Here is a 26,354-nt window from a genome sequence, read left to right as displayed (position 1 = left end):
ACTAACTGTTTCTTTCAGATGAACAAGTTACTTACCGTCGGTAATGATATATCTGTAAGAAACATAGGTTAGTTATAGATTCCTTACTGCCCCACCCATCCTCCCTGTTCTACGAACTGACTTCTAGGGTTAAGGACATCCTTTCAGGGCCCTAGTTTTGTGCACCAGTGGTCATTGTCTTGCATGGCTCTGCACTTCTGGCGTGGAAAGTCGTGTACAGAACTAACATCAGCGCACGAGGGTGGCGTCTAAGTAGCTACCGCGATGTCATCCCAGCGACCGCGACACCAACGACGAATGTGGAGCCGACCAACGCCACCTTTCAACGCACAGGGGTACTACGGACGAAAAACTTTCCGGATCCAGTCTGACGCCTGGGTGTAATTCGAAGGTAAGAAATCTATAACTAAGGTATGTTTCTTACAGATATATCGTTACCGAAGGTAAGTAACTTGTTCATCTGTTTACGAAGCATCCTTTGCTAAGTGCTAGTCAGTATAACCTTGCGCGCTCATGGTCCGTAAGAGGTGGAGGAGGTGTGGCGCAGTGGCCAGGGTGCCTATCTCCGGACCATCGGGTTCATGGTTCGATCGCCGGTTGCTCTTTAGCCCTGCACCATGTGATTCTGGGCAATCGCTCGCTTAATCTTCCTGAGGCCCCCAGTTCTGGACGTAGCTGTGCGCTTTACAAATGCTGATAAAATCAGTCCTGTCAGGTGGCCGAATTTCAGCGTCGGCTGGTGTTAATAAACATATTGGTGTTAAATGCATGATGTATTTATACAGGAGTTTAGCAAAAAGCAACTTAAGTTGAGATATCTAAACATAATGGAAAATGAAAGAGAAAGGTCCGCTAGCCAAAGATATAGTGTCATTTCATATTGTGAACAACCGCTCATGAGGGGCATTCAGCCAAATTTAATATTGGTGAGATATGTACAAAAGAGATTTTATCTAACGAGGTTAAGGATGGGTACACTACACTATTTAGTTGCTTTCCCCAGAATGGAAAAGTGGTGTCGCAAACTATCCATGTGATGGAAAATCTATACTATCCACAATGCACTTTATTCTTTTCTGTAGATTTTACAAGGGTATCCAGAAATCAGTTTTAAAACCCCTTTTTTTTTAATCTAATATGCTTTTTAATTATAAATATGCTTTTAACTTTGTATGTAGTTTACAAAATGTGAAAATCATAAATACTGTAATTTATTTCCTACAACTTGCAACTATGAAAAGAAAAAATTGCTCACATTTGGATGCATTGACATATGAAAACTTCGATTACTACTCCTAGTACTGTTTTTAATTATGCACTCTTGTTAATATGTGACACTCTGCACTTTAGGTACTACTATGCACCTTTATGCACTCGCACTTTACCTCCTATGTTTGGATGTAATGCCCCTTGAATAGCCTATAATGCATTATTGCCTCTAACCCTCTAAACATATTTAATAACTGCTCCTTGCACTTTAAATATTTTATAAATGAATTTAAAAAAAAGTCTGTATCTGTATAAAGCCTAATGATGTAAATGTAGGAATGCTTTTATAATAGCATGCTTCCATGGTGAGATTTGTTGCACCGAATAAAGCTGATTTTGATTTGATCTGATCTGCATCACGGATCTAGGATTTTTACTTAAAACTCCCTTTGTAGGGTTGGAATGGCATTATGCTCTTTATCATTTAAACATGAGCATTAGAGAGTTTCCCCTGACATGTTAGTGAGCTGCAGGGATCATATAGGTATCTTGATCAATTCCATCGACACATGTGAACCTTGCCCAGGAGTATATTTCAAGTGTTTGAACATTTCCATTATAATTCCCATATGCGCTGTACATTTGAAAATAATCTTAGGTTCAAAGGGTTGAGCAAGAATTAAACATGTTTCAGTAGGTGTTTGCAGTATTACATGTTGAGAATGCTACTTGGATTCATAAAATATATTTTTAAAAAGCTTATCTGCAGGGGAAGAAAACCTTGGATCTCTATAAAATTTTAGGTTATCCGTGTTTTTCCTGATCACTAGAAACAAGTCTTCAAATGATATCTTCTTTGTTGAGTGTTCATGGTATCATCTGAAGCTTAGTCCTATGGACGTCATGTTTCAGTAGCTTCACATACACATTCATGTCAAATCTTTCTTGGCTTGTCACTGAATCATTTTAAAACTTGACATATATAGTTTGATAAGAACTGTCATCATCGAGTCATGAAAGTGGTTCAGTTTTTTTCTTTTGTAGGAATGCCTTCAGTGTATTAGACTGTTTTTTCAGATGTTAAAATAAAATCTCCATCTCCCAAGAAATGATAAGCAACACAGGGCTCGATTGATCCTCAGCAACCCGAGGTACTCCTATGAAAGTCTTCCAGTTTATTCAGTGGCTCCGCAACCTCCCCTTCAAGCATTTATGGTAAAGTACTGGGAGGATAGCGTAAGTTAGTAGGACTGGTCGCTTTACTTTTGTTGTCTCAGTGCCTGATTGTAGTTAAGCCGGTCCACCCTGAATGAAAATGCAAATGCTTGGAAATCTGTTAGCCAATGAAGTCGTACTTTTACAATTGCACAATTTGACAGTTGCTCGTCTGAGTGAGATGTATCGGTGTAATTATGAAGTCCTATAGGAGCACACCTATTCTTAGCTTCTTCGACGATTCTTCAAGCAACTGCATGCTAGTTCTCACTATTTTCGTGCATACAAGCATGTTACTCATTCGAGAAATTAATTCTCCCAGGGATGCTTCTCTTTTGAGACAAAGGAATACCGTTGTGGTCAATAAAAAGGCTTGAAACCCTTTTAAATGGCAGAATGTTAATTAGTCATTAGTCCGAATACAGGTTAAAGGCTTGCCCAAATCATTCAACAGCGTAACATAATTAGTTTTTAAGTAATCGGCAGCAGACGACCCTTAGTACAAAAACCAACTGTATTTGTCTTTTAAAGCATGAGTTAGCCCTCAAGTGTTAGCTTATTACTTTAAAGAAACACGAGGAAAAGGCATACAAAGACCCTATTGTTGACATTAAAGCCATTGTTAAATTCTCGTTTGGAATGCATGCTTTATTAAAAGATTCATTATAAGTGCTATAACAAGTTTGCGTTTCCGAATGCTAACATCCTGAGCTGAACTATGTAGCCAGAATATAAATAGAACATATACTGCATTTCTCCTAATAATCCTATTCAGTCAAATTAACACATTGCTTTGATTTCGTTTAGTGTGCTTAAAATTAATGCAAAAATTAGTGTTGAATGCAGTAAAGACTGGGCTTATTTGCAGCTGTGAACTGGCTCCTAAGTCTTTAGTGTGCAAATCTTTAAGCTGAAATGTACAACGTGCATTTTGTATTAACTGTCAAAGAATCATGAAATACTGCTAATACCCTAGTACCTAATGTACTTAATGTAGTTAATGTACTAGGTAATGTACTTTTTAGTATATGTTGAAAGTCAAGTATGTATGTGCTGTTGTAGAAATAAATGGCATGCAAACTTTACAGACCGGATTGGTTCTTACTGTACCGTTTTATCTGCAGTTTAAGCTATATTATACCAATGATTTATGATGATTAATTTTTCCGAGGTCAACTGTTGAATCCACATACGCAGCTGCCATTATTGTCCTTGCATGGCATGTGTTTGCAAATCTTGGCAGACTTGTAGAGACAGAAAATGCAGGGAAGAAACGAATTTACAGTTTGAAATGACAATTACATTGTCATTTTCATTGTGAACACTTTTAGGTTCTATATTGGCTGTGATCTGTGTACTAACTGGTATCACGGAGACTGTGTTGGCATCACAGAAAAGGAAGCTAAGAAACTGGATGTGTACATCTGTAATGATTGTAAGCGGGCACAAGAGGGCAGCAATGAGGAATTGTACTGTATCTGCAGAACACCTTATGATGAGTCACAGTGAGTTCTGTTAAGAGCATCTTATTTAATGTATAGGTAGCATATTGCTCTGACGTCAGTTATTTAAGACGTTTTTCTGCATATGTAATTACTGGTGTTTTATATATACATATATTTTTCACCTTTATTTTCTTCCATTTCCCATTCCACGTTTCGACCAAGCCAAAAGCATGTAGTTTGGTGTGAATGAACACAACCCATCTGGAGACGTTATGAGCATCTCTGATGTCCCTTAGTTCTCTGTTAGGCAATCAGTGAATCTGACATTTCTTGCCCTCAAAACTGACATCGCTGCTCAGTAATAATTTTGGATAGTTAACTTTTCTTTTATAGTATAAATTAATGTTGTGTACTAAATAGCAAACTGTAGCAGAAGTATGTGGCCAATAAAACCATTAATTGCTCTGTTGCTGGCCATACATATGAGTTCAAATCTTTAGATTGAATGCAAGATTTGCCCATGACTACATTGCCATCTAGATGTCTCATCTGGGGCAATCAGATACAATATGGCTGTTTGGGAACACATCTGATTGAATAGCACCTTGTGACTAAAACAACCCGTCAGCAGTCTGATCAGGGAGGTCAAGAAAAGCAAGTGTGTGAAAGCTGGCACCTTCTCATTCCTAGTATGTGTATTTTCTGTGCACACTTGGACATGTTGGAAGTGCTGCAACGAGAATCATGCACTGATGCTGTAGGTGCTTGAACTGATCCTCTGATGCTGGAGAATTGCATTCAGATCAGTCTGCGCAAAAGAACTAAATTAAAAGCCTGAGGAAACAAAAGGCAAACTAGAAAATGTATAAACAAGTACATTCTTTAAATAGTTATTGTTGCTATATTCATTTGATATTAAATTGATTGAGGTATTCTGTAAAACACTGGAGCCTTATTTTTTATCGCAAGAAAGGTTACCTGCATTAAAACTTCCATTCAAACAAACTAAGGTTTTGACATAAATTGGTCAGCGTGGGTAAGTCTGAGCATTAAGAGATCATTGCCTGAAGCAACGTATTTGCTGAGGTTTGCATGCATCATAACCAGTGTATTACACACACCACTTATTTGTTAATGCTTATTTTTATATTTTGTCTTTGTTTAAACTTTTCTGTGTTGTGCAAAAATATTGTGGTTGGAAAATAGTAGCTACCTTAACCACTATAAAGCAAACTGTATCAGTTACTGTCACTAAGCATTTTAAGATTGTGTTTATATGGTGTATTTTCTATGTGAATAGTAAAATATTCATAATCCAACGTAACATTATAAAACTTAGCTTTGTTATTTTGCAAGTGATGTTTGTCACATTGTGTGTGATTAACGTTTCACATTTTGAACCTTACAGATTTTACATTGGCTGTGATAGATGTCAGAACTGGTATCATGGGCGCTGTGTAGGTATTTTGCAAAGTGAGGCAGATCAAATTGATGAATACGTCTGTCCTCAGTGCCAGTCTACAGAGGATGCAATGACCATGTTCAGTCCACTCACTGAAAAGGATTATGAGGGACTCAAGAGAGTTCTCCGCTCTTTACAGGTGAAGATTTACTGATGGTTCTAATGTTACTTAGAGAACAGATATTTTCACTTTGCATCTGGTGATTTTATCTTAACATCATTTTGTTCTGTGTTTATGCTTGAACCATACCCCAGTGAGAATCATGATAATGCAGCCCTTGTATTTTTCCACCCAAACAAATGTCATTTACTGTACTTAAAGTGCAATATTTAATGATTTATAAAAAAAAAAACAATATTATATCCACCAGTCACAGAAAAAGCAATAAATCGTACTAGCTTTTTTTGCCTCTTTTGTGGTCAGTACTGCTGTAGACAGAAAGACATTTTGGAAAGACAAGTGTTAGCAGCCAGAGCTGCCTAGATACCAGTTTTGCAGAATGACTGTTGTGTGCAATAGGCATGATTTAGGTGGTTGCAGCACTGCATAGATAGTTGTATATTAGCACAGCTGCCAGATGATAGTGCTGGAGGTTAGTCAGCGTCACAGGAATGACCATGTGAATGGGTAAAGTAAAAATTGTTATGAGCATCAATGGCAGTGTGTGCAGAATTTTGAGTTACTCTAGAGCCAGTGTGAGAACAGAAACACTGGAGAAAGCTGCAGAGGTCAACCAATTATAGACTGTCAGAGTATTGTAACAGTAACTACACTAATTATTTTGAATAATTGTATTTTTATGAACTGATGCTTCACACTTTCTGTAAGGCGCATTCAGCAGTGAGCCAAACAATTACTACTTTTGTTATATTGGTTTGTATAAACGTTTTTGAGGTATCATGTATATTCCAAAGTCATCCGGCTTCAGGTCTTGATTTTCGTGATGCTGCCAGATGTATTACTGATACACAGTGTACTCAATGACTTGTTATTGATGTGCATTGATGAAGTTCAAGGTTGTAGGAGAGAGACTAAGGCAAAGCTCATTAGGGCTTTATATGAGTTAGTCAAGATCTCCCTCTAGGTCATGGGGTCAGGAAGCGCTAGCTCAGGTTATAGGATCCTTTCCCCAGGGGAGGCTTCTTCTTTCAAGCACAGGAGGTGTAAGAAGGCCAAAGAGCTGTCATCTTCCTGTTCAGAGACTATCCCTACTTTGCAACTTGTGTAGCAGGTACATTTTCCTCCTAAGGGAGCCTTCAGCTAACAGCTGAAGGATTTCAGGAAGGCTATATTCAGCTATCCGCTTAGCAGTATGCCTTCAAGAGCCTCTGCGGTGGATCCATTGCTGCCAGCCCACAGTTTTATGCCTCTGGTCCAGTTCGTCCCCTACTTGAACCGTGCTGGAAGCTGGTTTTGACTCTGCCTTCAGACAGGTCAGTGGAGCCTGGCGCCTCTCCTAATCAGAGGCTGAAGTCTATCTCTGTGTCAGCCGCACCGGTCTTAGAGTTGCATTGATTCTGTCCAGATCAACTAAGCCTATCTTGAAGACTACTAGTCAGAAGACTGTTTTCTACCTAAGGAAATTGGAATCCTCAGACATCCCAAAGTCCAGGGAGAATTATTTTAATAGGAGGGAAGACTTAGTTCAGATTTAAACCACTTGTTTTTTCTTAATTCACCCTCTCAGGATAAGGGTAGTTGGGGTCCCGAGGCTAACAACATGCTTCCTACGGATTACACACACATTTGTCAGTGTTGATGATTGTACAGCATACCTCTGAGATGGACACCTCACCAAAGGCTGAGTTTATGCCTGCTGATTGTGAGAAGTTGGCCTGATATATAGTGCTCACTATTCTAGTGATCACTGTGTATCATACCAAACGACCCTTATTGATGATTGGTTGTAAGTCAACCTTATAGACCAGCTATCCTAGTAGCATGGACAAGAGCAGTCTTTAGGCTAAACTCTAGAGGGCGTGTTAAGCCAGCTGTTATACCATCACATATACCCCTTGACCACCAAGTGAAAGGACACCACACAAGTTGTTATGAAAATAAAAGGATATTTATTTATAACAAGTCTACCCTGATCTCTCTATGAGTCAGGGAGCTAAGCACACAACAAAACTCTTACGAAAATACTTTAAGTCGCACAATTTACACAAATGCCCGAGGGGCACGAAAAACCATATACACTAAAAGTGGAATGCGAAATACTAGCAGGTAAGTAACCAGATCCAGAGGCTTCAGGATCGCTAGGACTACACTACTGAACCCTAAGGTTAGGAGCAGGAGGCCTAGGGAGATCGGGTGCAGAGTGTGCACTCTCACGCGGGATGCGGGACAAAGTCTATGGAGGCTAGTATTTGTAAAGTTACTGTTATCGGACGAATCCGACTAGATAGACTGAAAACGAAAAAGGATCTGGACACTTAGATAGTGAACCTACGTTGGAGCACCGAAATGCTCAGGTTATCTAGTCCAGGGGCTGCGGCTGCATAGGGTTCAAAAGACGTCGAGAATCCTCGTTGAAGTCTATGGAGCCTGAAAGAAGAAGTTGCTGGCAGGAGACCAGTGAAGATGTCCGGAGTGATCCAAGCATGGATCGGTGATGGAGATGACCTGAAAGCAGAGGGGACTTAGTTCTTAATCACTAGCCAGTGATTAGGTGGGCACCAGAATGGCACCGGATGAAGTCTCCTCGACCAGGTGAGTGGGCGACGCTGGACTCTGCTGTCCCTCGGACCAGGAGGCGTTGTCGGCGACCAGGCTGGAGGTGCGAGCTGTCCCACGAAGGTGTCTGCTGTCGGCGATGCTGGACCCAGGATTGGGGCAACAAACCTTGGCAAAGTCAAGCCCACGCGGTGGAGTCAAGATGGCGTCTGGAGTGGACCAGGAGGGTCCGGGGTGCTCCTCTCCTGGAAGGGAGCAAGGGCCAGTCTGGGGCAACCAGACCAGTGGTGTAATCATCGTGGTACGTCGTCAGGAGGGCCACTAGCCAACGGGCAAGTGACCGGACAACGCGGTGAGCAGCAAAGAGCAGAAGGGCCCCACGCAGATCTCGTGGATGCTGGGGGCTGGACTTCGCTGCTGGACTGCTCAGGGTTAGGGCTTCTCAAACCACAAAGCACTCACTCGAGGATCCCTCGGCGGTCGTGCTGGTTAAGCGTCGTGCAGTTTTGAAGATGGCCGGTCCCTCAGGTCTCGTCACACCCACGAATCTCAGCTGGGCTGATGATGCAGGTAGAGGTCAGAGATGCCAGGGAATCCGGGTCTCGTCGAGCTGGGCAGTCTTGATCCGGAGGATGGACTTACAGCAAACCGCGATGCTTAGATGGTGCCTGCAGGTGCAGGGTGGCTACTCCTTAGCCACAAGGGAGAGTCTTCAGAAATAGTCCTTTCGTGGAAAGTAGTCAAGATTCAGAATTATCTAATTTGAGAAGGGGGCCTGCTCCTACCTTTATTCTAAAAAAAAGGGGCAGGCACGCGACTAGGTCCTGCCCATGGGCGGGACCAGGAGGGGGGTCGTTACACCCCTCTCCCTTGTCCGGACTTTCCCTGGCTCAGGTGCTGGTGTGCCCCTGGAACTGGTTTAAGCCGGCATATGCACAGTGAGCACCGGGGTGCCACTTGCAGTCACCTTCCTCTCAGCCCTGCCTACCTGGGACACACAAAACCCTGTCTGGGATGGTGCTAGCACCGCCCCTGACAGGAAACCCTTTGTCCAAGCTCTCCTCGCTGGAAGGACTCCCAGCAGCAGGAGGTCAGACTTGTGTCTGTGGTGGCAGCATCCATTTTGTGATGCTGAGGCTCGAGTTAGCTTTAACCAGGGTTCACAGTTACATACATGTTGTGTCCCTCTAGAAGGGTGGAATGCTAACCCCGTCGCCAGAATTGGTGAGGGGTTAGTATTCCAATTCGTATGACACCTTACTCGACATGTTTTGATAAAGCGATACCAAAGTTGGCAAATAACCGCGAGGATTATAATGCACTTAAGAGTATATGGTACGCGTTATCATGGAACAGCTATTAGGACTTGGTTCCGCAAGCTGCAAACGGGCTCAGCTCATGCCAGAGCACCATCTCACATAATTCCAAGCACTCTGCCTTCAGGATTGATAAGGCCTGCCATAGGAGTGACTGATAGGAATACATGTGTCCATTTTAGGGTTAGATATAGGGATACTATATCTAAAGCAAAGGGTGATTACACCACCTTGCCCCAGCTGTCGTGCAGCCAGTTGTGTCAGATTTGGATGGCCAGCCAGGGGTGGCATAATACATGCTGCAGCCCCTGGTAGACCCTGGGTACACCTATGAACCTGGGTACCTAAGGTACACTGTACAGGGACTGATAAGGTGACTCAGTATCCAATTAGATATGTACCTAAGGTACATGGAATCCATCTTACATAGAGAGCAGTAGGCCTAGGGCCCTGAATAGCAGGGTCCCAGGTCAACTAAGTCGAAAAACCAGCAAAACACCAGGCAAAAAGTTGGGGGGTAACCATAGTCAGATATCCACCTTCCTACATAATGTTCCTTTGATTTTGGAAAAGGCTCTATATTCTGCAGTGATGCAAAATGCTACAGAAGCACTAGATGTCTCACGTCACAGAGAGCAGCCAAAAATGTTTCTATTTGTGGAGATTTTGGAGCATGAGCATTTATTTGGGGCATTGCTTCCATTTAATTAAACACTAGTGGATCAGCTGAAGGAGGCTTGGTAGCCTCAATCAGTACCCACAGTAGGGGGATCAATTGTATAAAAATATAGGCCATGAATACTTCATCTCAGTTTTTTTCACTGGAAACCAGATAACATGGTAGCACAGATCTCTCCTGCTTCCATGAATAAACAAAGCGTTCCCAGCGATTCCTCCTGACAGTGCATCTAAGCTCTAAGGCACTCTGGGCAAGAAGATCTTCTTACTGCAAATTCTTCACATTAGAATATCCTCCCAGGTGCCAGTCTGAATCGGGAGAGTTTTTTTAGTAGTTCTCCTGTACACCGCTAAGTGGCATTGTGCAGCTTCATGCTGGCTCCATAACCCTCCGAAAGTGACAGTGCACCTCTGTACTTTCCTTTTTTTAATGCGCCTTCTGGTGGATCCAGAGCTTCACTCCCAATTTTCAGTTTTTCAATGACTCCACACCAATGGCAGATCGCAAACCAAATCCTTCTTGAGCTCAAGCTAGGTTACACTATGAGATTATAAAAATGCAACCTGTTTTTGTGCACCCAAAGTAAAACTCTTTGCTTCTGTCGCATTGCAGCTATAAGCTGAGGTTCCATTATCTTTTTGTCTTGACTGTGATTCGGTCCTGATGGCGGAACACCCCATGATATTATTGATGATGGTGAGGAAGATAGCTTGCTTTCCCCTCACTACACAGATGATGACTCGTACCTTGATTTACAAAAATCCAGTGGGCTTGGTATCTCTCCTTCTGGGCCACCAATGGAAGACAGTGTCTCTTTTAAAGTTGTGGTTCATTAAGTGGGTGAGGTACTAGAATTACTGCTGCCATCCATTGACATTAAAACAAATGTTTTGATGAAAATACTGCAGCTTGGGCCGGCAACATATGAGCCTTCCATGTAATCATTCCCTCACAGATACTCAGGTGACTACCTGGTTGAAACCATGTTCTTATCTGCCTGTTCGGCAGTAGATGGGCAGGTGTCATAGACCAGCGCTGACGATCCCTACGTGTCTATAAGCACCCTACTCCAGCGAGTCTGGTCATACAGGCCTCAACCAGTAACCTGAACCCAAACTCCTTTCAAACCAGTCCTCGTGATAGAAAATCGGAACAGGTTAATGCCTTTTGCAAGCATGTGTTTCCCTGTGCCAGCTTGTCCTGTCCATAAACGCAATCGATCTGTTGGGCTGATACACACATGCCCTTTGGGACATGGAGGATCTGAGGATTCCCTAGCTTAGACAATAAATGACAAGCAGGACGCAGCAAAGTATATTATCTGTGCTAGTATCTGTACCCCAGACTACATTTGTAGGATGGTCTGTACTAATGTTGTTCTTTGTAGCTGTGCCTGAATGAGGCCCACCATATTCTCCAGCAACATGCAGGTTTTACTAATGGACATGCCCCTTACAGGTGCTCTCTTCTTTGGAGAGAAGCCAGATTCTGCTTTGAAACACTTTGAAGACAGCATAGTTACAGATCGATCTTTAGGGTTGTTGACCCCTGCCAAATATTTTCCTCCCCAATTCAGGAAATTTAGGGTCTATTCTAGAGGTTGGAAAAATTGCCAAATAAAGCCTTCTTGGCTGGTGATGCAGCAGACTGTCCTGTACTTTGGCGCTACAAACTCTGGTCCGGTTGCAATGCTCGGGCTAGTAGTGACAACGGTCCTTCTCCTGCTACGACCTCTGTAAGGAAATGCCCTTTTGTAGGGTCATCCCTAAGTTTTTCGACTAATGCTGCTGGTTTTTCAACTTCATGCCCTACTAACCAGTCCTTTGTGTTAGTGCCCTGACCCTAAACTGTATGTTGAATTGGCTGTACCCAATTGGAAATGGTTAACTTATCTGTAAGTCCCTTGTAAATGGTACCCTGGTATCCAGGAAGTTTGAGTTTGAGGGTTACTCCACACCCTGCACCATTGATTGTGCCACCCTGGATGATCCCCAAGCATAACAAGTCTTCCACTGAAGATAGGTAGATCAGTTGTGCACTGCTAGACCGACTTTGAAAGCAATTACAAAGGCACCACTACCCCATGACATATGTGTAAGTCACCCCTCTGGAAGGCCTACTAGACCCTAAAGGCCAGGTGCAACATATGACCCACGTTTGACATGTAGTTTGGATGCCCTGGCAGTAAATCACTGCAGTTTTTCCTGTGGAAAGACTTGATCGCCCAATTGACACTCTGAACACCTCAGCTGTGCTAACATCTGAACAGTGCGACCAAAGTAGGAACTCCAAGGTATCAAATAATTCGTTACTTTAAGCTTGACTTGTAGCTCAAGTCGAGATTAATGTAACTTGTTGCAGTGTGCCTCTTTATCAAAACTGTCACTTTGTTGCCTTTAAAACTCCTGTGCCTTCCTGGTCGAACACGGAGCCTCCTGCCTGAGACCACTTTCTGCCCTCCTGGAAAGATATGCGAATGACTCTCAGGAAGGAGAACAAAGAGGGATTGCAGGTCAGGGAGGTGTTACCATCCCTCCTGCTGGGAGCCACTTGGGTATTAGTCCCAAAAGGTAGGCTTCAAAGTTGAAGCCGCCTTTTAAGGGCAGATGTGTAACACCAGGGTGGAGATGTGCTCCCATTGTTGAGGTAGAACCCGTCTGTCGAAGTTATCAGACCAGAAGAGGGGGAGTCTTCACTTGAGGCCTGGCTTTGCTGTTGAGCCCGCGTCTGGGCTGTCTCTGCGCCTCCCTAATTTTCCCAAAGCCGTAGCGACCACAGCCCAAACTTTGAGAGTTTGATTAGGGCATGCACCTCATATTTGGCCAAACCCCTCATATTCAGGAGCGGCCCTACACTAGTTCACCACCGCCGGGAACGCCCTGGGTGACAGTCGGGTCCATTGGATCCACAGATGGACCCTGACTGGTGCTGGTTGTAGCACCTGAACCTTTCCCAATGCTGGTCCCCACACGAGCTGGAGGGGCATCGTCCAACGACGACTCGGGTGCCGACTGAAGACATTCTCTCCAGGCCAGAGCCTGAGCCCTATTCATATGCGTTTGGACTTGTTGATGCTTAGGAGGGGCCACTAGACCCTGAAGAAAACTAGCCCCTAGACCACGAAGAAAACCAGCCCCTAGACCACAACATGGACAGGTGTAAAGAATTGGCAGCTGCCATTGGACTGCACACCTCTTCAGATCCTGGCTTGGTCTCTCCTCCTACCATGGCTACAGAGGATGGTGCCACATTTGCTATGGTCGTGAGGAGGGCAGTTGAGGAACTTGACCTTCAGTTGCTCTCTATGGCTGTCAAGACTAAACGTCTTGACTTAGGTGATTCAACCGTGAGTCACCCTTTCAGAACCACTTCTCCCATTTAATGAAGCCCTTACGGACGTCCTGCTGGGAGCCTGTTCCAAGCTCTGCACAAGGGCTTATACGGACAGGACAATTGCCCGCCACCATTGCCCTGCCCAGGGGAGACCCCTCTTTACTCACCTCACACCCTACCCCGGAGAGCTTGATGGTCCAAGGTTCCACTTCCCATGTAAATCCTGGTGCATTCCCTCAACCCCCCCTTCCCTCCACCATGGTTGGGCAGATGCTGCCCATGGTTCCGGTGGAGCCCCGGGACATACTCTGCTGGGCTGTGGCTGATGAGAGAGTCGCAGCTAAGTTCACAATCAGATGTAGGCTGGACACGAAGGGCACGCTGCGTAGAGCGGTTTTGTTGGTGGCCTTACAATGCCATGCCTGGCTGAGAACAGATGGCTTTTCAGGGGATTTCCAAGCTTCACTTATGGAAACGCCCTTTGATGGCTCCAGTCTCTTCGGGGACAAGGCAAACTCAGAGCTGGATCGATTCAAGGACAAGAGGGCTACGGCCAGGTTCTTGGGCCTTTCCATGGCTCACCATCAACCTCAGTCCCCGTTTGCTGCTTTCGTGGTCACAGTAGCTGCTACCAGCCACATCTTTACCCACGCAGTCATCTATGGCCCACAACCTTCCCAGCCTCTACGTGACCTAGGACACCGTGCCCATTGACCATGAGGGTCAGGCAGCCATAGGTCAGCCCAGTCCATGCCTCCCACTTTAGGAGAGTAGGGTCTGCAATCCTATGGTCACCCCGATTTTTGCTTCACTGGTTTACGACTTTCCCTGGCTGTGGGCCTGCTAATCAGACCCACAGCCTAGCTGTTCTCTCTCTAAATTGGCAACCATGTACCTTAGGTGCATTTACCAATTGGTACTGGGCCACCTTATCAGTCCCTGTACAGCATACCTTAGGTATCCAGGGCATAGGTGTACCCAGGGCCTACCAGGGGCTGAAGCATGTATTATGCCACCCCTGGCTGGCCATCTAAAACAGACACAACTGGCTGCACGACAGCTGGGGCAAGGTGGTGTAATCGCCCTTTGCTTTAGATATAGTACCCTATATCTAAACCTAAAATGGACACATATATTCCTATCAGTCACTCCTATGGCAGGCCTTATCAATCCTGAAGGCAGAGTGCTCGGAATTATGTGAGATGGTGCTCTGGCATGAGCTGAGCCCGTTTGCAGCTGGCGGAACCAAGTCCTAATAGCTGTTCCATGATAACGCTATACCATATACTCTTAAGTGCATTATGAACCTTGCTGTCAAATGCTAACTTTGGTATAGCATTATCAAAACATGTCGAGTAAGGAGTCATACGAATTGGAATACTACCCCCTCGCCAATTCTGGCGACGGGGGTAGCATTCCACCCTTCTAGAGGGACATGACATGTATGTAACTGTGAACCCCGGTTAAAGTTAACTCAAGCCTCAGCATCACAAAATGGATGCTGCCACCACAGACACAAGTCTGACCTCCTGCTGCTGGGAGTCCTTCCGGCGAGGGAGGCTCGGACAAAGGGTTTCCTGCCTTGGGAGGTGCTAGCACCACCCCAGACAGGATTTTGTGTATTAGGTAGGACAGGGCTGAAAGGAATGAGACATGCCTGGGGCACACAAGGTGTCCCTGTGCATACACCGGTCTGAACCAGTTCCTGGGGCACTCCAGCCCCAGAGCTGTCGCAAGACCGGACAAAGGATAGGGGGTGTAACCACCCCCCTTCCTGGTCCCACCCAGGGGAGGGACCTAGTCGTAGTGCAGCCCCCCTATAGCTGGATAAAGGTAGGAGCTGGTCCCATTCCAAATTAGATTATCCTGATCAACTTCACAAGAAGAAACTCTGGACTTCAACGTTCTGCTCCACAGAAGACGGAAGAAAATCTCCCTTGTGGGCAAGGAGTGTCCACCCTGCACAAGCAGGCACCATCAGCGTACAGCGGCTTCACTTTGTCGTCTTCCTGCAAGGATCCAGACTTCAGAGCCCGACGAGACCCTGATTCCCAGACCTCTCCGACCTCAACCCACACCTGCAGCAGAGCTGAGACCCGTGGGTGCGACGAGACACGTGGGACCGGCCATCTTGAAAGAAGCAGCACTTCGCTCCAGCACGACTTCAGAGGCATCCTCGTCCGAGTGCTTTGGGGACTGAGAAGCCCCGACCCTGAGCAGCTCCTGCACCGAAGATCAGCCCCCTAGCATCCACGAGATCTGCGTGGGGCCCTTCTGCCTGTTTGCTGCTCGACGCGTTGTCTGGTCACTTGCCGGCTGGCTTGTGACCTCCTAGACGACGAACTCCGACAACTTTGCTGCTGGTCTGGTTGCTCGAGACTGGCCCTTGCTCCCTTCCAAAAGAGGAGCACCCCGGACCCTCCTGGTCCACTCCAGACGCCGTTTCCACTCACCGCGTGGGTTGCCTTTGCCAAGGCCTGTTGAACCCGAATCCGGAGACGACACCGCCGACAGCGAGAGCCTGCGTGGGACAGCTCGTGCCTCCATCCTGGTCGTCGAAGACACCACCTGGTCCACGTGGCTGCAGAGACAAGCGTCCACCTTCACCTGATCGCGACGACAACATCTGGTTCCACTCCTGGTTCCACTCCAGTCACTGGCTAGTGACTTTGAACATTGTCCCCTCTGCTTTCAGGTTCTTCTCTTCACTGATCCACCCTTGGATCACACCGGACATCTTCCTCCTGACCGCCTGCAGCATCTTTTCCTCCAGGCTCCATAGACTTTCTACGCCGGAACCCGGCACGACTTGGCACCTATGCACCCGCAGCCCGTGGGTGAGGTAACACGAGCATTTCGGTGCTCAAGGGTGTGAGAAGTTGGCCTGATATGTAGTGCTCACTATTCTAGTGATCACTGTGTATCATTCCAAACAACCCTTATTGATGATTGGTTGTAAGTCAACCTTATAGACCAGCTATCCTAGTAGCATGGACAAGAGCAGTCTTTAGGCTAAACTCTAGAGGGCGTGTTAAGCCAGCTGTTATACCATCACATATACCCCTTGAACACCAAGTGAAAGGACACCACACAAGTTGTTATGAAAATAAAACGATATTTATTTATTACACAACAGCCCTGGACTCTTTATGAGGACAGGGCGCTAAGCACAATACAAAGCTCTTAAAGAAATACTGAAAGTCGCACAATTTACGCAAATGCCCGAGGGGCACGAAAAACTATATACTCCAAAAGTGGAATGCGAAATTACTAGCAGGTAAGTACTACTCTCAGAGACTTTAGAATCGCTAGGCCTACAATGCTGAACCCTTAGATTAGAAGCAGGAGGTCTAGGAACGCCGTGTGCAGAGTGGAAACTCTCACGCGTAATGCGGGACAAAGTCTATGGATACTATTAAATGCAAAAGTTAGTGTTCTCGGGCGAACCCGACTAGGTAGGTCAAAAACGAAAGTGGATCTAGACACTTAGAGAGTTGGTCTACGCTGGAGCACCGTGGTACTCGGTTTACCTAGCCCAGGGGCTGCGGCTGCATAGGATTCAAGTGTCGTCGGGAATCCTCGTTGACGAACCAGGAGCCTGAAGTGGAAGTTGCTGGCAGGCGACCAGTGAAGATGTTCCGGGCTGATCCAAGGACAGGATCAGCTGAAGAAGAGTACCTGTAAGCAGAGGGGACCAAGTTCTGAATCACTAGCCAGTGATTAGGTGGGCACCAGGATGGCACCGGACAAGGTCACTCAGCCAGGTGAAGAGGTGACACTGGATTCTGCTGCTGCACGGACCAGGGGCGCTGATGTCGACCAGGCTGGAGGTCTGCGAGCTGTCCCACGTCGGTTGTCTGCTGCTGGCGATGCTGGATCCGGTGAAGGAGGCAACAAGCCTTGGCTACGGCAAGCCCACGTGGTGACACAAAATGGCGTCTTGGGTGGACCAGGAGGGTCCGAGGAAGGTCCCCTTCAGGAGGAGACTGGGGCCAGTCTAGAGGAGCTAGACCAGCGGTGAAACAAATGTAGGACGTCGTCAAGAGGGTCACTAGCCAACGGGCAAGTGACCGGACAACATGGCAAGCGACACAGAAGCAAAAGGGCCCCACGCAGATCTGGTGGATGCTGGGGGGCTGGTCTTTGGTGCTCATGCTGCTTGGGGTTGGGGCTTCTCTCACCCCAATGCACCCACTCGAGGGTCCCTCGGCGGTCGTGCTGGGTCAGTGTCGTGCTGGTTCTGATGGTCGCCGGGTCCACTGGTCTCGTCGCACCCACGGTTCTCAGCTGTGCTGTAGAGGCAGGTAGAGGTCAGAGAGGGCAGGGAGTCCGGGTCTCGTCGTGCTGCTCGGTCTGATTCCGGAGGAAGGACTGGCAGCAAACCGCAAGATACTTAGTTGGTGCCTGCTGCTGCAGGGTGACTACTCCTTAGTCACAAGGAAGAAATCTTGAGAAGAAGTCTTGAGTTCCTTTCGTAGAAAGTAGTTTCAGGATTCAAAGATGATCTAATTTGGAAGGGTCCCCGCTCCCACCTTTATTCTAAAGAAAGGGGCTGGTACGGGACTAGGTCCTGCCCATGGGTGGGACCAGGAAGGGGGGTGGTTACACCCCTCTCCCATGCCGGACTTTCCCCAGCTCAGGGGCTGGTGTGCCCCTGGAACTGGTTCAAACTGGCAGATGCACAGTGAGCACCGGGGTGCCACTTGCAGTCACCTTCCTATTCAGCCCTGCCTACCTAGGATACACAAAACCCTGTCTGGAATGGTGCCAGCACCGCCCCCGACAGGAAACCCTTTGTCCAAGCTCCCCTCGCTGGAAGGACTCCCAGCTGCAGGGGGTCAGACTTGTGTCTGTGGTGGCAGCATCCATTTTGTGATGCTGAGGCTCGAGTTAACTTTAACCGGGGTTCACAGTTACATACATGTCGTGTCCCTCTAGAAGGGTGGAACGCTAACCCTGTCGCCAGAATTGGCGAGGGGTTAGTATTCCAATTCGTATGACACCCTACTCGACATGTTTTGATAAAGCGATACCAAAGATAGCAAATAACCGCGAGGATTATAATGCACTGAAGAGTATATGGTACGCGTCATCATGGAACAGCTATTAGGACTTGGTTCCGCAAGCTGCAGACGGGCTCAGCTCATGCCAGAGCACCATCTCACATAATTCCAAGCACTCTGCCTTCAGGATTGTTAAGGCCTGCCATAGGAGTGACTGATAGGAATATATGTGTCCATTTTTAGGGTTGGATATAGGTATACTATATCTACAGCAAGGGGTGATTACACCACCTTGCCCCAGCTGTCGTGCAGCCAGTTGTGTCAGATTTAGATGGCCAGCCAGGGGTGGCATAATACATGCTGCAGCCCCTGGTAGGCCCTCGGTACACCTATGCCCTGAGTTTCAGGGTCTGATAAGGTGGCCCAGTACCAATTGGTAAATGCACCTAAGGTACACGTGTCAATTTAGTGAGAGAACAGCTAGGCTTTGGGTCTGATTGGCAGGCCCACTGCCAGGGAAGTCGTAAACCAGTGAAGCAAAAAGCAAAAATCTGGGGTGATCATAGGATTGCAGACCCTACTCTCCTACAAAGGGTAGCTTGACTCTCCTAGTGTCCAGTTCCATAGTCGTTTTGGTCCTATCTAGTCAGGGACGTCCGTACTCACCTCTTTCTTAAACTGTACTGTCCATAGACGTTTGTACGCATCTCGCGTGTGAGTTCACACTCTGCACACGCGCTCCGTGGGCCTCCTATTACTTACCTCAAGTTAATATAGCGTGGTCCCAGCGATCCTACAGCCTCTGGACAGCTCCATTCCTTTGATTGACTTTCACATTCCACTTACTTAGTATATGGTTTGTCGTGCCCCTAGGGCACCATTGTAAATCGTGCAACTTAAACGTATTTTTCCTAAGAGTTTGTCATGTGCTTAGCCCTTTGACCTCATAAAGAGTTCAGAGGTGTATGTTAGTTAATAAATACTTGTTTATTTTCATTTCAACCTGTGTGGTGTCCTTTCACTTGGTATTCAAGGGGTTATATGTGGTAAAACAGCTGGCTTCACATGCCAATAGAGTTTAGCCTAAGACTGCTTTGTCCATGCTACCATTAGGATAGCTGGTCTATAAGATTGACTTACAACCAATCACCATAAGGGTTGTTTGGACTGATACAAGGTGATCAGTAGAACTAGTGAGCATCATATATCAGGCCAACTTCTCACACCACCACCAAACAGCCGCAGCTTCCAAGCCTCTTTTGTGTGGCCTCCGACCATCACAAGCAACCATTGAGTGGCAGGATGCTCCATCACCTGCACCACCGGAGGTCGATAACCTCAGACAGCGGAGTTCTCCAGATTGTCCAAAGGGGCTTTTCCCTCCCATTGGTGGCGGCAACTTCTTCCATGCGATCCACTTACAACAGACTAACAGAAGACCATCTATCCTTGCTACACTAGGAAGTAGTGCTCTCTTGTCCAAGGGAGCCATAGAGTGGGTGCCAGCATTAGAAGCAGGTCTTGGTTGCTATTCCTGGTGCTTTTTGGTGCTCCAAAAAGATGGAGACCTTTGTCCTATCCGAGACTTATGCCCTCTCAGTTCCTTCTTAAAAAGTAGAAATTCAAAATGCTCATGCTCAGGTCTTATCTGCCCTTGATCCGGGAGACTGGATGGCCGCATTGGACTTGCAGGATGCTTATTTCCACATCCCCATCCTGCCTGCCCACAGACGTTACCTGCGGTTCATGGTAGGCCACAAACCCTTTCAATTTGCAGTGCTCGCCTTTGTCCTTACCGGCGCCCCTCGGGTGTTACCGAAGGTGATGGCAGTGGTTGCAGCTCATCTGTGGAGATCAGGAGTGCCAGTCTTTTCGACGACTGGCTGTTGAGTGCAGGTTTGTCCCAGACTCCCACCTCCAGACTACAGCGGACCTCCTGCACTTTCTCGGGTTCACTATCAACATGCCAAAGTCACACCTGTCCCTTCTGAGGAAATCTCTTCATCAGAGCTGTTTTGCACATAATACGATTTCGGGCTTAACCTCCCGAACGGCGACCCCAGGATTTTCAGGATATGATCCTGATGTTTCAGCCTCTCTCCTCGGTTTTGGTGAGACTGACTCTGAGGCTGCTGGTCCTAATGGTCTCCTTGTGAAGGATGCCCATTGGTGTATGCAAGCTCTGCAGTGAGACCTGAAGCTCCAGTGGGCGCAGCATCAGGGGAATCTCTACGACATGGTCGAGATCTCAGAGGGCACTAAAAAAGGTATGCAGTGGTGGTTGACGAACCGCGATTGGATCAGGGTCAGAGCCCTTTCCCTTCCCCAACCAGATCTGACAGTAGAGACCGATGCATCACTCCTGGGATTGGGCGGCCATCTCGAATAAGTCGAGATCAGAGTCCTTATCGACCTGTTGGAGCAATGAGCAATCTGATTGGCATTGAGTCTTTATACCCTCCATCAAAGGAAAGCTGGTACAAGTGTTCACGGACAACACTACCACCAATATTGTACTGAAACAGAGCTGGATGGGGTTGTCGGTCCTTTCTCAAGAGGCCTCTGGACATGGCTTTGAACATCAGGGTATATCCCTGGTGGTTCAATACCTGGTAGACTCACTGAACTCCAGGGCGGACGAACTCAGCCACCAATGCCTAGCTGTTCACGAATGGCGTCTCAATCTGGAGATGTTGCTTGGAGCCTTGATTGGATATTTTCGCCACTGCCGAGAATGCAGAATGTCGGCGGTTTTGCACGCTGGAGTTTCAAGGCGGCTCTCACTTGGAGATGCTTTTCATCTCTAGTGGAGCTCAGGCGTCTTGTATGCCTTTCCGCCCATACCACTCCTGGCCAGAGTTCTCAAGAACATCAGGAATGAACGGCCCAAGTCATCCTTGTAGCGTCGGACTGGGCTCGGAGAGTTTGATATCCCGAGCTGTTGAGGGAGGTCATTGGTCCTCCGGTCAGACTGCCCCTTTAAGAGCATCTTCTTTCGCAGCAGCAGGTGAGCTTTCTCCATCGGAAGCTGTCCACGCTCCACCTTCCTGCGTCAAAATTGAGCGGCAACTCTGACAGCTTTCAAACTTCTGCCCGAAGTCTGCAATGTTCTCTTGGCAGCCCGGCGTCCCTCCACCAAGATGGTATTCCATGGGCGTTGGAAAAATTTGTGGCATGGTGTGCTGGATTAAGATTTCTCATGTCTTGTTTATCCTTGTATCAAACATCCTTTCCCTTGCCCAGGAGGGCTCTGTATTGGGCACCTTAAAGGGTTACTTATCTGTCATTTTCACTTCACTGTGGCTGCCAGATAAACCTTCCTTCTTCAGCTCCCTTATTGTAAATGGGTTCCTTAAAGATCTCCAGCACGTTTTCACCGACTCCATTTGTAATGTCTAATTGGGACCTTAATTTGTTTTTTCACTTTTCTAATGTGTGCTCCTTTGAGCCGCTTCATACCTGCTCTCTTTGGCTTCTCACCATGAAGACTGCCTTTCTTGTGGGAATTACAACCAGTCCAGATAGTCAGTGTACTGCAGGCACTGTCCTCTGAGCTGGTCCTTAGGACTCTAGCATCCATCTTGGCGAAGGTAGTTTCCCCATTCCACGTAGACCAATCCATCACTTTCCCTACCGAGCTGAAAGAAACAGTTATAGATTCCTTACCTTAGAATTAACCTCAGGCGTCAGACTGGATCCGGAAGGTTTTTTCATCAGCAGTAGCCCTGCGCATCGGAAGGTGGCTCCGGTCGACTCCTCGTTCGTTATCATGGTCGCCGGGATGACGTTGAGGTAGATACATAGACGCTGCCCTCGCACGCTGACGTCAGTTCTTTCTTTTTCCGCCGCAGCTAGCGCAGATCCAGAGAGAGCGGTACCTCCAGTCACTTTATGACTGACTTTCTCTCGACTTTTGTCCGACCTCTATATCTGTAAAGTAGACCCCATCACAACTTCAAAAGAAATGCAAAGCAAGCACCAGACCCCCGGGCCTGCTTTTTCTAATGTCAGTTTGATATTAATGTAAGCTGCGCGAAATCATAAGCATCTACACCTTTCTCCACTGTTCCTACTTACAAGGAAAGGGAAAGCATGGATTCAGTGAGCAGGAAGGTATGTGGCAATTTGGCAACCAGTATGAAAACCACCAGTGCCACATCGCATTTAGAGAGGTATGACATGTCTCTAAGGTATGCTTTACAAAAATTTGCTGACCAACTTCTAAGGGAAGACAGGCAAGACTTCCAGGAGGTCGTTCAGGAAGGGATGCCAGTGTCAAACCAAGTAATTGCTGCAGCAGATTCAGCAGACCTTTTTGATCATGGTTATTGCAATGCTATCTGTCTAAGATGCCGCTCTTGGCTAAGACTCACGGGTCTGAAGCCAGACGTCCAACAAAGTGCCCTAAGTCTCCAGATGCATCCTTGACTTCCCTCATCGCACCCACACCACCTTCCACTTCAGGCAGTTGCACTGGTTCCCAGTCCATAAACTATAAGAGTTAAAGCTCCTCACACTCATTCAAGGCACTGCATATTAGTGGATACCCCCAACCACTGCTTCAACTTCCACCAAACCTCCAGGCATCTTGTTTCGCCTATCTCTCACTCGCCCGCACACCCTGCCTACACAGAAGCGGAGCCAGAGGCCAGTCCTTCTCCTACCTCACACCGTAATCCTGGAACGACCTCCCCCTCCACGTCACTACTGAAATACCGAAAGTTACTGCACAAACAAATGATGGACAGAATGCTGAACAAATCCAACATTCACCCCAGTCACATATCTGGGTTAAACCCATTGTTTTTTTTACAAACCCCGCCATTCCAGCTTGGATTCGGCCATATGTATATTAGTCTTGACCCTGCTCCCCATGGGAACAGTCCGAACTGCCATGCCAGGTCCTACCTGGACCAGAAACAAGCATCCTGGCACCTGTTTCAGGGTATCACCCCTCATCAGCCAGGCTAGCTGGAATCCGGTGGTGCAGCGACCATGGGACCCACGTCTGGGCATACCCATCTCACTTAGGGCAGAAATTACTGCAGAAACAGATGATGACCAAATCAAACATTCACCCCCAGTCATAGATCTGCACAAACAGATGATGACCAAATCAAACATTCACCCCTAGTCAAAAATCTGGGTAAAATCTATTGTTGTTCGCCCGCCACACCATTCCAGCTTGGGCCCAGCCATATGCAAATCAGTCTTGACCCATCGCCCCATGGTAATTCCGAAAGAAGCTGAAGACTTGGCTCTTTGACTAGTTCACTAGTCCCACCATCGTCCTCAGACATACTTGGATAACACCCTCCTAGCACCTGGATACCCTTACGGGTGATAAGCTGCACTGTACAAATCCTCTAACATGACAAGAGCAGGTCAGAGCTGGAATTCGTTAACAGGTAATATATGCATGCTATTTTTTCTTAATGCTCTTAAACATCTACCATCGATAAAGATGCATGGCTGGTGTTTATTGGGGCGCCCTGAAGATTGTGTAATCTTTGCTTGTATTTGTCATGTTGATTTTTCCTGGTAAAAGATTGGAAGTTTGTGCTCTTTATGCCTTGATCCAGTGTTTTGATGTTTTGTGTCACCACAGATCAGTTGACAGCTCTTGCTTTCAGGTTTATTGAAGTGAGTGATACTTAAGTTAGTAGAGATTGGCATGTAGCTGTTCCGGTGGAGGTTCTTATGGTTTCTCCAACGGTTCCTCACAATTTATTTCTCAAGATTCCTTAAACTGATATAAATGTTTGCCCCCCCAGAGGGCCTCTGTTGTTGGATCTTTTGTTCTGGGAGCTTTCTGAGGAAAGTAGTCCTTGTTTGGAGATGTTAATGGTATTTTGCTCATAGGCTGTACCTGTGTTTGTTTAGTGATGTGACAAGCTAATCTAAAGGAGGTGTAGCGATTTGATGAGGTTATGGGTGCAGTCAGATTGGTAGTTGCCTTGGTAGTCTTTGGAGACTAGGAGAAACTTACTTACCCATTATTGCAGAATGTCGTCAGATAGGATGGAGAGTAGAAGTGAATATTACAATTGGGTAGTTTGATTCTGTTGGATGTTGAGATGACAAAGGTAGCTTAATGTTATTGGTGTATGTTTTGATTGCCATATGGCACAGATTATGGTAGGGGTGGAGTTGTAGCAACATTAGTGGTCTGTTAGTCACAAGATGTGCAATAGGTGTTACAGGTGGTGAAAGTGTAAATATAGAGGGGGTTCTCAGTGAGTAAAGAAGTAAGATGGAAAGGGAAGCAGATGAGTCGATATAGAAGCGATAGGGAGTTAGGGGAATACTGAGGTTGGCATGATGGTGGGAGGCCTTTTGTTGGACCGGGATACATGAAAGACTGAAGGAAGGAAGGTAGGTTTGGGGGACAAGAGCAGTGTGGGTAGAACTTCTGGAAGGGGAAGCGGGACTAGGATACGTTAATGCATGTGCTAGATGGTTACAGAACCTCACAGTAGAACTTGGGTAGCAAGGACTTTCAGTTGATGGGTGCAGCTCTTCCTGGAGAGGCTGAGACTAAGTTTTGTGATCGTTCATTTTTGGGGATATTTTGTTCCTGATTTCCTTACCATTGTTGGGGCCTTGACTTGTTGGTGAGTGGCAGCTGTTGCGGTCAGTTGGGGTAAATCTAGTCATAATTTTAGAATCCACCAAAATTGCAGTGCTAGCTCTGCGAGATCAACCAAAATGAGATGTGAAGCAAGTTTAGCGATAGCATTTTTAATCCAAAGATCCTATAGTGGTAAATCTGAGGCCCACCTTGGTAAGGACATTCTACTGAAAGCTTTAGAATTCCGATCCTACATTAGTACGTTTGGGAACCTCACCCAGATGAAAAATGTAGGTAGTTTGATAACTTTTTTAATCCACAGAGCCTTTAGTAGTAGGCTTCTCAGGTTTATCCATATGCTTAGGTAAGGAAACAAAACCATGCAATGTCTAGAACAAGAAGCAGCTAATAGCTGCCTAAACGACATTCAGGACCAAATGAATTGAAATTGGTAGGATTTGAATGAATGAAGAATTAGCTTCTAGGTTTAGGACTATTTCTGTGCCGCAACAAAATTGTGTTATAAAAGTTTGTAAACTGCACATTTTGTCATGTGGAATTTGAGCCCCGCCTGCTAATGGTAGCAGTCTCATGAATTTGCTGTGTATCATCACTCCATTGTTAGAAACAGAACACTTATAATAAATATTAATCCCTGCAGACTCCTCCTTTAAAGTCCTCTCCGGGCATAATACTGGATTGGATAAGTGCGTATCGGGAGCTACAGGCTCTGATGTTATCAGTGTTTTTTTAGATGTGGACGCTGGAGGGATTCCTGTTGTGAGGCTCATTTTTTTCAGATTTTTCGGGACAATGGGTTACTTTTACTTCCAAACACTCTAAGGGATTTAAGAGTTGATAATAATGTCTCTTCGGTGAGTTCTTCCCCCTTGAAAGCTGTTGGAGATCCTCCAAAATGTTTCCTCGAGCACTACTGCTTAAGAAGGAAGGTTGTTAAGACGGCTTTAAAGATGTCTGTAACATAAATTGCTCCAGCCTTTACTCTTACAGTACTGGCTCCCATAACTTGGACACTGCTTCCCATCAAGATGTCAATTTTATTGTCAGAGGAGTCACCTTCACCTATGATTTTAGTGGCGTCTGTCTCTGCATCGACCTAGTCACCCTTCTTGGTGCCAGTAAAGCCATTCCAGTGCTAATGACCGATTTGGTTTTGTCTATAGCCCAAAAGGTGAACTGCATATTATCTAAAGGAGTCTGAATTTCCTGAAATCCCCAGGATCTCTAGAAATGAGACTTTTCAAAGAGCACAAGATCTAATTGGTTCAGAAACTAATGTTCTGCTCTGGATGGACAAGAGGATGATGGTTGCACCATCATCTTACTGATACCAGCATGTTACGTGACCTTCAGTGCACGAGTGACTTAGTTACATCTCCTGACACAAAGTTTCCTTAGTAAGAAGACCCCCCCTATCATAGCA

General features: G+C 46.3%; 1 protein-coding gene across 3 annotated transcripts in view; it reads left to right on the top strand.

Moving 5' to 3' along the window:
- Window positions 1-26,354, top strand: part of BPTF (bromodomain PHD finger transcription factor) — a 1,660,779-nt gene that overhangs the window by 1,477,584 nt on the left and 156,841 nt on the right. For 2 of the 3 annotated variants that reach the window (XM_086930929.1, XM_086930930.1), the window contains exon 28: window positions 5,278-5,470. In XM_086930929.1, the coding sequence (XP_086787055.1) occupies window positions 5,278-5,470 (193 nt within the window). Of the gene's footprint in view, window positions 1-3,755; window positions 3,930-5,277; window positions 5,471-26,354 lie in introns of all 3 variants that reach the window. The other variant, XM_086930928.1, reaches the window with a different exon arrangement.

This window comes from Lissotriton vulgaris, chromosome 7 (assembly GCF_964263255.1).
Source record: "Lissotriton vulgaris chromosome 7, aLisVul1.2, whole genome shotgun sequence".
NCBI lineage: Eukaryota > Metazoa > Chordata > Amphibia > Caudata > Salamandridae > Lissotriton > Lissotriton vulgaris.
The sequence above is the reverse complement of the archived record's forward strand: the minus strand, read 5'-3'. Positions and strand labels throughout refer to the sequence as shown.